Source organism: Corvus brachyrhynchos, unplaced genomic scaffold (genome assembly GCF_000691975.1).
Source record: "Corvus brachyrhynchos isolate BGI_N302 unplaced genomic scaffold, ASM69197v1 scaffold22, whole genome shotgun sequence".
NCBI lineage: Eukaryota > Metazoa > Chordata > Aves > Passeriformes > Corvidae > Corvus > Corvus brachyrhynchos.
In genome coordinates, this window is record NW_008238355.1 from 6943131 (window position 1) to 6954570 (window position 11440).

The 11440-nt window shown below is 37.8% G+C and overlaps 1 protein-coding gene across 1 annotated transcript in view; it reads left to right on the top strand.

The window, feature by feature from the left end:
• PCSK5 (proprotein convertase subtilisin/kexin type 5) overlaps positions 1-10085 on the top strand; it is a 209562-nt gene extending 199477 nt beyond the window's left edge. Inside the window, 7 exon segments of the mRNA XM_017735342.1 lie at positions 801-965; positions 1421-1648; positions 3249-3426; positions 4409-4626; positions 6618-6733; positions 8078-8264; positions 8837-10085. Coding sequence (XP_017590831.1) covers positions 801-965; positions 1421-1648; positions 3249-3426; positions 4409-4626; positions 6618-6733; positions 8078-8264; positions 8837-9240 — 1496 coding nt within the window. The 3' untranslated portion in view covers positions 9241-10085.
• Positions 10086-11440: the final 1355 nt, after the last annotated feature.

Genomic DNA, 11440 nt, shown 5'->3' on the forward strand with positions numbered 1-11440 from the left:
CTGCTGGTTTGATTTTATTTCTGATCTAGTATATCCAACCCTAAAAACTTGGATCTGTGCACCAATGTGAAATACAGAATGTTTCTTTCCTTGCTCAGTTGAACTTCACACCTCTTTACAATTTTTGCAGATGACTACTCCTGTTAGAGAAAGAAATCCCTGTAAAAAAACATATTAGGAAAGCCTTCGGTATCCTGGTGAGGCTGAATACCTCCCCCACCCCCCCCTCAAGATTTCCAGTATGGTTAATATTGAGTGAGCCATTCTGGAAACATAAACATAGATAAAATAAAAAACCAACCAATTAACCAGCCAAACCATAAACAAACATATTAAACCTAATACTCATAATAAAATAGCAACTTATTCACAGCTCTAGGCGAAGACAAACATTTAGGTCATTTAGGCTAAACTCATATTTTAATAATAAACTAAACAAAACTTCATATACGTACATTCCTGATTTTGCAGGAAGTTCATAATGCAGAAGAATATCCGAAAAAGGCCATCTATATATCAGTGTCAAATGGCTTGGTTAATATCACCAAAGCTGAGCAAGTGACTTTTTTTCACAGTTTCTTGCTGTAACACAGAGGACACCATTTGAGGGTTGGGCCAATATAGGTGTTTTGGAGGGGAAAGACTTGAAAAAGGAAGTCCTGCCTTTTCAAGGTGTTCTGATGACTTCTGTAATGACAGGCAATCCAGAATTTTATGTTTCCTAGGATTTACCTGCTCTGACACTTAGGTCAGAATTTGCTGCTTGTTTGCTTACCTGTGTTCTGCTGTCCCCTGTAGAGTGTATGGACGAGTTCCCTGCCATGCCGACTGCCAGAATTGCAACGGGCCGAATTCTGATGACTGCACAGCATGCACTTTCAGCTTGTCTGTCCTTTACAATGGCATGTGTTTTGAAGAGTGCCCTGAAGGGAGTTACTATGAAGAAGCCACCAAAGACTGCCAAGGTTGGCAGCTGCTGTTTTCCCCAGAAGAATATTGAGATACAAGTGGGTCTGTTTAAAGGCCACCCCCTAAGGGTGTGCGTGTGACAGCTAATGTTGATACCAGTGTCTCGGAGTTGAAGAGGATAGCTAATGCAGAAAAAGAATTGGGCTTAATGTAGACAGTAAAATTTGAAGAAAGCAGAGAGGGGGGTAGCAAGGATACATATGTTTATTATTACAGGCAACCACTCTAGTAAAATGCTGAGAATGGCTACAGAATTGCTGGAGTCTAGTCAGTTTTGCAAAAGCAGTATTGATGCAAAAGAAAACCTAAGGAACTACTTGCATAAGATTGAAAATTATTTCCCTCAGGCTTTCATCCTCAGATTACAGCTGCTCCTTCAAAAATAAAAGCTGTAATAATACTTTGAGAGAAAGCAAGAAATGGTGAAATTCCTACTGTTTGTCCTTTTCAGCATGCAACAGGACATGCCAGACTTGTTCTTCCACTGCCTGCCTAACTTGCAGAAATGGACAGATACTGAACCATAATGGGCACTGTATGTTATCTGGATACTGCTCTCCCACTGAGTACTACATTGAGGAAATTCAGACCTGCAAACCTTGCCACAAGAAATGCTTCCACTGCTCAGGACCCACTGAAAACCAGTGTCTTAGCTGTGTAAATAACCACTATCTTCTCAGTAAGTGTCTCTCTCTTGCCTCTAGATTTCATTCTACATTGAAAGCATGGAATGTACAAGTTTTCATCACATTCATAAAGCATTTGGGGTCCATTAACCAATCTAAATGCCGTAAAGAGGACATGACAAGTAGTTAAATTGTGCAGAGATTATTTTTTCAGTGGGGCTATGTGGAAACTCCTTGTGAGGCAGGGCTTGCCACCACAATGCAGGACTTCTAAATAGCAACAAACACCATGATTAAACAAAACTCATTTTTTTAATTTACTTGCTATGTACTCTTCCTATCATTTCCTACAAAGACTTTAAAAGAGGGCTATCATTAGATTTGTTGTTGTTGTTGCTGCTGTTAATATATCCATAAAAGGTACACATTTTCATGTTGGCTTCTTTAAACCCTGCAGCAATATCATGGGGAAAGGAAAACTTAAACATCTGTTAAAAGGGATCACTAGGTCATCATCTAGTGGGTAGCTAAGGTGCAAAATTACTTTTCTGACTTTGGAGTAGGCTTGAGACTATTCTGACAAAGAGTAGGTTTGAGACTCTACCATCTTAGAAACAAATAGGAAAAAATTATAAAATCTCCAATCCAAAACAATTCTTTTCTGCATACTCTTCTAAAAGCAAACAAAAATTTTAGAAAATCATTGGGAGAAAAAAATATTAAATAATCCTTCATGCAGGAAAAATCTAAAAACCAGTGTAAATTAAAAGTGAACCTAAGCTTTTTGAGTCTAATTCTAATGCAGATTTTACATTCCTATATTTCTGAGGCCTTGCATCAGACTTATCTTTTCTACCAACACACTCAGCTGTTTTGCACCATTACAACTGGTAACATTGATGGACACATATAGATAAACATACTGGAACTGAGATGAAAATGAGAAAACACCAAACCTGGAAGTTCCTTCCTTTGACGAATTGCAACCCAAGCAGCAAAACTATCAAGACAAACTATGTAATAAGTACAAACAACAAATGAATAATTACTACTTTATTAGGTTTATGCACTTGCAGCTAATTACAAAACTACTAACTTCTCATTCAGGATTCCTACTACAACAACTGAAATTTCATTGAAAAAAAAATGGATTTACCTGGCTTTGCAGCATTAAAGACATTTAATTCCATAACACAAAGTAGAAGCCACAGACAAGGGTAAAGACCAGTAAACAAATGACATTAAATCTCAAATTTACCATCAGATCCATCATCTACACAGAATGAAATGAGATTGATGCTTAGAGTGAAATCTAGGGAAAATAGCAGTGCAGATAGAAAGTTGCTTTACTACTTTTGATTATTCTGAAGGAAATCACTTCTGCTGTTCATTATTATGCTCCTTTATATTTCACAAAGATAAAAACTTGCCTGTGCTGAAGGGCTTGCTAATATGCATAAAACACAGAAATGAGGACTAATAATTGATAAGAATAAAAAAATAATTACTATACCCCAGCATTTGGTTTTCCTGTTCTGATACACTATCTATCCGCATTTCCTCCTGATAGTTTGCTCTAGTACAGCTGTATGAGATGTTTTATAGTAGCAAATCCTGAACACGATGGGTTACTTTGCATTGTTGTCTGTGCAGACAGAACCTGTGTTGAAACGTGCCCAGATGGATATTATGCTGACAGCACGGAGGGGCAATGTTCTGCCTGCCACAGCACCTGTGACACTTGCACTGGAAAACACAGCTCACACTGCCTTTCCTGCAAACCAGGCGGGTACAGACAAGGAAAAGGATGTGTAACCCAGTGTCCAGAAGGGTAAGATCCAAGACCTTTTGCTAAGAGCTGCATCACAGAGAGGGCTTTGAGAAACTAGATCATGCTGCAGCATTCTACATCAGTGTGAAATAGAACTGAGTTTTGTTTTCAGGAGAAAATTTCTTGTATTTTCACAGTACACAAGTGGTGGAAAACCTCCCTTCACTGTAGAAAACTCTAAAACTGGTGCCCAGATGGGAACTACTTAGTTGTGGTATGGACATTTTACACTCAGAGGATGCTCTTGGCTACCTCTGTACAGAATAGTATGAACCAGACAAGAATACTAAGTTATTTGTCAGTCAGCCTGAGCACAGACAGAAGAACCTCCAAGCACCATTGTGGCCTCCACTTAACATGAAGTTTGGATAAGGTTATATTTTTTTTTCATTGAGTTAATGCTTATGATAACAAAAACAACCATTAAAACAACTTTGAACTGAGCACTCATAATTCTAGCAAGAAACTTCCTTAATTAATCCATTTAAGTTCAAAATGTGAATTCAGCCTTCTTTCGTGAAATTCAAATTTAGAAAGTGAACCTATGATTTCTCTTTCAGGTTCATTCAATTTAAAACTAGAGTTCAACTGATCATTTTGGTTGTTCATCCCATTAAACTGGAAAACTCTAATGACCATATCTCAGCAAAATCACACAAAATAGGAGAACACAGTCAAAACCAAGCTGAGTTTTTTTGAATCCTCCCTACTTCAATACTTTATATCTCAATTCAAGTCAGATTTTAGAAATTTTTGATGTAAACTCTGTACAGAGTCATGCTCAATGGCTGAATTCCAATGACCAAGGGGAATTACAGAAAATTAATTCTATTTTCACTGAGATTACAAATATCTGTGTTCATTTTAGTATAATTTTTATAAATTGATGTAGTCACAGTAAAAAGCTAAGGATTAAACAAGTGTTGGTTTTCCTGACACTGCTGGCCTTTATGCAAAGCTATGCCTGTCTGATCTATTTCAGCTATTTCGCACAAAATTCCACTGGATCATGTGAGAGATGCCACAAAAGTTGTAAGGAGTGTATGGGGCCTCGACCCACCGACTGTCTTTCCTGTAATACATATTTCTACCTGCTGCACTCCACAAACGAATGTGTTAGCTCTTGTCCTCAGTACTACTACGAAAACAAGGACAACAATGTCTGTGAGAGATGCCACCCTTCCTGTTTAACTTGTGAAGGTAAAAGCATATGTTCTGCTTTGAGCAAAAAAGGGGTCATCAAAACACCAGGAATGTCAGCTCCAAGATTTGGGAACACATCACAAAGACACAAACCACATACAGTGCTACCAGTCTGTCCATGACTTTAGCCACAGTGGGTGATGCAGACTTCTCCCAGGGATTGCTGGGCTTTTCCTGGCTCTTGGTGACTTGTGGCACTCACCGGTCAATAGATTTATTTCTACCACATTGACAATTGAGGTAAATGCAAGTATATGAATTCCTGTCAAGCTTTCTCCAGAACTGTTTCCAGCACAGAGCACAAACAGAAAGACAGCCATGTAACAGGGAGGGCTGGGACTGAGTCACATGTTGCCAAGTCAGTGAGTGGAAAAAACCGGAAAACAGTAATGAATTTTCCATCAGCCAGGCCTCTCACAAAGATGCTCATCAGCTTCACAAAAAAATGGGCTCACTTGCTTTCAGAGCTGGACGCCATTTTTCACACAAATATTAACAAAAACTGAAAAGTACCTCACTCTTTGAGCTGTCATACTGTGTGCTACTCCATGAAAGCCAAGGAACTTAATTCCAACTACACGTCTTTACAGTCTACAGTGGGAAGGGTAAAGACCCATAAAGCACATTTTTAGGTTGAAAGGCAAACAGAAATCAAAAGCGCAGTGATGTTTCTTGCTTTTAATATAGTTATGTATTCTTCAAAGTTAACTTTTAGACACCACCAATTTTGCTCTGCGAGACTCATGTTTTAATTTTCTTAGTTTTCCTAATTAAACCAATTCTGAAACAAAAAGCATTAATCCTCTTGGAGGCACTTGGTGCCCTTTTTTACCTGAACAACATGAGATTATAGCTAATGGGTTCCACACTGCAGCTTCGAAGACCATATCACATCATAACACACAAACTGTTTTGGATAGTGAATATACTGGATAGCACAGATGGCTAATTGCAACATAACAATATATGTGGAAACTACACTTAGAGTGAAGCCACATCCAAGAACTTTTACAATGTAATTGTATAACAACGTTATAAAAAGTAGCAGAAATATTTCTGCTTGGATTTCAGACAAAAAAAGATAGACATTAATTTACACACTACATCCTCTGTTTTTCACATTTGGCATAAATACTATGGGACAGAATTTTTATCATCAGAATTATGAATTACAAGGCAGTCTGAAATGCAGCTGCATTACTGATATAGCAGCAAAGAGCATGGTGTCTCTTTGTCATGAGCAGTAAGGAAAACCATACATTGCACAGTAATACAGTAAGTTCTCTGTGTTGTAGAAGGTTACTAACTTCAGCAGTTTAACTTCTGCTTATGTTAGCTACTTGCATTTTCATTTTCTACCTGTCAGACAGCAGCAGAAAATGTCTAGGTGCAGGGAAATGGACAGGTGCATCTTGACACTTAAGACAAACCCATCACCTCAGTGTTCCATAGAAATATTGCATGTAGCATCTGTCTTTAGAAGGAGTCTCTGACACACAAGGGCATATGATGCTCTGCCTGCACCTAGTGGATAATGTTTTTTTTCTTATCCAACTAAATAATTAATTTTTCTATTCAAACATTAACATCTCTTAATTCACTGTTGTTTGAAAACAGTTAGTTAACAGGGCAAATAAGCATGGATTTTGTGAAGGACAGCATTTGGCAAAGTTTTCCACAGTTTTACTTCAGTGCTCTGACCTAATTTATTTTCCTGAATATGTCAGAGGTTCCCTTTACAACTGATTCTGAAATCATCTTTTCATGAATATCAGAACACAAAAGAAATAAATTTTGCTTGTACATAAAGCCCCAAGACTAGACACAAGTTTTTTCTAATGCCAACCTCTTCATGTTGAACTCCTCACTAATGATTTTTGCACTGACAAACATCCTTTTGGTTCATTGCACTGGTCAGTATAATTTTCAAAGGAAGTTAGCTGACAACGTTTCCTGTTGTAATATTGTCGTGTTATTTGCCCTTCTAGGAAATGGAGCACTCAGCTGCACATCTTGTGTATGGAGCTACAGTTTATTAGGTGGAATGTGCAACTCAGACTGTTTTGTAGGTGAATACAAAGTCCAGGAAACACCAGGACAAAAGGTACCTATTTGTAGGCTCTTTGTACACAATACAAACAACACATTCCTCTTCTCTGAGTTTTTGATGGTGCTTATCTTTAAGTTTGCTTACTTTTTTGTGCTTTTCGCAGGGGAAGCCTTGTTTCTCTTTCTGGGGCTACTCTATAGTAACAAAGTTATCAAAACTACATGGACAAATCGGTTCTGTTAATGATACAGTGAGGGTTTTTTCCAGCATAACTGAGATTTCCTCTTGGATTTCTGATGCCTTTTCTGTAAGAAATCCTTCTGTATTTTTGATAGACAGCTTTGCAGGCAGAAAGCTCTAGTAGAAGGCCAGGCTGAAGTTAACAGGGCTGTATATTTAGTAGAGCAGGACCACAATTAGGTTTGGGTCTGTGCCATAAATCTGGACACCCTACCTTCCAGATTTCCACACCAATTGTCTTCTAAAGATATTTTTTCAAGAATATAGCAGCAAGGCATGCCAGCCTGAGCTACAAAACCTGGAGTCTCTGTCCTGGAATATCTCCTTGACAGTCCTACTTCATAGCACTGAATCTGGGAAAATAACCTTATTTGAGCCTGGGGACCACAGAGGTCTGCAGGTCTTTGCAAAAGCTTTGACTCTAAGAAATTATGAACAGCTATGATTCTCCAGTCTTGCACAAGTTCTTCCATCCAGGATAAACAGCCTTGCAATCCTAACAGCAAGTTTGATGAACGTTTATTGGAGTTGCCAGATCTTCACAGTGAACATGTGCCATGGCCAGGAACTGTGAACACTGGAAACACTGAAACACCTGACTTCAGAGCATTCTGCAGTGCAGGTGTGATCACAGTGGCCTCTGGTAGTCTTTGTACTACCCAGTACAAAGTTCCCAGAAGTCTGGACTTTAAGATGAGTATTTCAACCTAAGCTGTTTCTGTAGAAAAAGAAGGAACACAGTTTAACAGAAATCTGTTTTGTTAAAAAATTTCCAACCACCTTTATTCCTTACTTCTGCTTCTTCCCTGGGTAGAAAGAAAATTCATACTCTCAGCTTTTTCCCAGAGTATTTCATATTGCTTCTTCCATGTCAGTTACTTTTCTGGCCCAAAAAGCTTAAAAGCATGAGTAAATTTTATCTTCCTGCCCAGCTATGTGAGATCTCTAAGCTCTTATAACACTTTACACCCTCCTTCTACAAGCAGATTACTGAGAAATCAGAAAACAGAAAATTTTGAATCTGCTACTGTATTTTCACATTGAGACTCATGGTGCCCAGAGATGACAACCCAGATGGTGGATGACAGCATAGAACTGCCAGGTCAGGTCCAAATCACACAAAGTTAGAGGTGTATTGCTTGTGTTCTGTGTTTAAAGGTGGACAAACCCAAGTGTGAGAGATGTGACAGCTCATGCACTGAGTGCAAGGGACCTGGTCCTCGCAACTGCACAGTCTGTCCAGCCAGCATGCAGATCTTCCTGGAGGAAAGCCGCTGCCTGCCCTGCTGCAGTGCCACTGACCTACCAGAAACCCCAGAGTGCTGTGACTGCAGTGAAACACAAGGTAGGACCATGCTGAAGAGCACAAACAGTGCTGAAGTGTTGTACAGTTAATTATGCTGACACTATGCTGCCTCAAAAGTGGACTAGAGAGAAAATGTGTTATTGGTAAACAGTGTGTTTCTACTGCTGCATCAAAAACAGGAAAGATTTTACTCAAATAATAACCATTATGTCTGGTGCTGGAGATGGCAACTTCTTGCACTCACAACTACTACATTAAATGGCCCAGCATTTCATAAACTGACTGGTTTATGAATTAGCTTACTTCAATGAAGAGATATCTGAATCACTGCATTCATGAGCCTGCTAAATAAGAAGCTTTTTTGCTTCTTTCTCATTATTTCAAATCAAATAATGAAAAATAGATATCGCAACCTTATTGACATCCTTACAGCATAAGAACAACAAAGACACCATTGTGGTACTAGAAAAGTTAGGTATTTTGTTGACCGCTGTTAAAAATATAAATAGTCCTAAACACTGTACTGGATTTTTTAAGACTCTCACACACACAAATACAAGCTCATTTCATCCACTTTTTTGTTGTTGTTTTGTTTTTAATTTCTGTTGTAGATGACTGTGTATTACAGACAACTCTACCTCCTGGGCAAAAAAGCAAAACTGCTTTCTTTGTTATCACTTGCATCTTGCTTCTGCTTGTCATTGGAGTAATTGTATTCATCTGGAGAAAGGCACGAACCAAAACCCAGCCTGTCAGTAAAGGACGGTATGAGAAGCTGACAAATCACTCCAAAACCTTTCCTTCCTCTGTGAGCAGCTACCACAAGAATCCCAGTTACCACGAGGATCAAGTGATTGAATACAGAGATAGAGATTATGAAGATGATGATGACGAAGATGACATTGTATACATGGGCAAGGACGGCATAATTTATCACAAATTTAAATATGGACTTTTGGATGATGATGAGGAAGATGAGCTAGAATATGACGATGAAAGTTATTCATTTAGATAACTTTTTGATAATTTACTAATTGTAAGTTAGTCCTACTCGACTGTTTTTCCTATGAAAATATAGCTATTTAGTTAATATGTTTAGTTACTTGAGAGCACCCTGACCTCCAAATTTTTTGCTATTTGTTATTGTGAGAGCAGAATAATTTCTAGAAACTTTTGTCTAAATCATTTTTTTCTAGGCTTTTAAGTAGCACTCCAGATATAGTCTGGTTAAGAGATTAAGTTCCTGTGCATTTGTGTGGAGAATAAATCCTTTCACAATATGTATTTGTGTAACTAAAACAAACTTTTCTTCAAACCTTTATGGAGAACCTTGCCAATCACTACTAGAAATGTGATAAGCAAGATGGGTGTACCTACTTGATGAATGCCACTGGGAGAGGGTGCCAGTAGTTTACTACTTTGTGATTAGTTACTCAGCAATTCATAACAGAATAGGCAACTTGGAAAAGTTTACTTGATTTTCTTCATAATCAGCTGGTGTTCCCTGAAGCAAACACATTTCACTCTATAATCTTTACAGTGTACTTTCCTGGGAAATCGTGTATCTATGACATGATATTTTAAGACTTATGATTGTGACTGCTTCTTACAACCGTATTTTATTAACAGTTTGTATGAAATAGAACAAAAATATTTTATATATCAGCCTCCAATTAATCTTTACTGCAGTGTTTGTCAAAAAATCTTGCATTTTACAGATGAATTTCTTGGTTTACAATGAAGGGCAGTATTGTCTACAAGCATGGCACACACACACCCATCCTGCACCACAAGCAGCCAGTTGTTTATATTGTAAATGGCTCAGGACGTTCAGACAATGGCAAAGGGGATATTTAGCACTTTTCTTTTAATTTTTATTATTATTACAGAAATAAAAATTTATAATTCTAAAGAAAATATGGATGCTTGTTGTGAAGAATAAATTCTTTAACCATCTTAAAAATGCTGTTATTCATTAAATTTCATTCACTCTCAGAGTTTCTCTAGGTTTCCAGTAAGGAGCTGCTCTAAAAACGATAAGGTTATATATATAGATTCAGTGTTTGCAAAGGATTTGTGTAAAAATACCAGATTTTCATGGCTCAGTGCCTCAGTGGAATCTTCAGTATTACATATGCCCAAAGACCTCAGGATAGTTCCATCTGTAAGATTAAAGATGTTTTATGGAGAGGTTTATTGCTTCCAATTTTAATTTTAACCTTCTAGTCACTGCACCTTAAGCAAGAGAGACGAATTAGAAGTAATGTGACTTCACAAAAGCTGAAAAAATACCTATGTTTATCAGAAGTTGTAAAGCAACATTTGACGGCAAGGTACTTCAGAAAGATACATATTATCTTTCACTTTAAAATCTAAAAAATTGGAAGACGGAAAGAAGAGTGAAAAATCAGTTTGAAAGGTGATACTGCTATCCTGGTTTCCTAAACTTGTTTAAGTTAACAATATGCTTTATTCTTGTTGCTAATGGCTCACAATACAACTGTGAGAATGTGCTTTGACATACTTTCATACATTTCAAATGCTTATTACTAGCTATGCCTGAGCAGTCTGAAACCAGAGTTATAGATGCAAAAATGTGCATTTTCTTTATGCACTCTCAGGTTATGAAATTATATTATTACGAAATGGCCGGATGAACCCGGCACGTCAACAAATGATTAGAACAATAGTGCTTTGGTTACTCAGCCCTTTTGCCATGCCTGGCAAAAGGCTTCCTGGGGGGCAATGGGGTCCATCTGACAAAGCAGGGAAAAAGCATCTTTGGTCGGGGACTTGCCAGACTCCTGAAGAGGGCTTTAAATTAGATTTTTTGGGGAAGGGTGCCTATCTATCCCAATCCAGACAGTCAAATACCAGCACTTACAATGGATGCCCAGAACAGCATCAACATCTCCCGTAAAAGAAAATCACATTCAATAGTTTTGAATGTGTTAAGTTTGAAGATAGTGCTCAAGGAGACACAAATTTAGGGACCTGTACCCCTTTCTAGTTTACCACTAGAAATCCCTGCTGAGTCTACAAGGAGACCAAGAAAATAAAAGCACAAGGAAATAATTCTAGTTATGCTTCTAAAGAAACTTAATGGAAAACTTCATGGTTGAACCAAAGAAGGCAGTAAAAAATAATTACAGAGAACACAACAGCATGCTAAGGAAATTCTGCTTTTCTGAATTATTTTATGCCTTTTATTAATC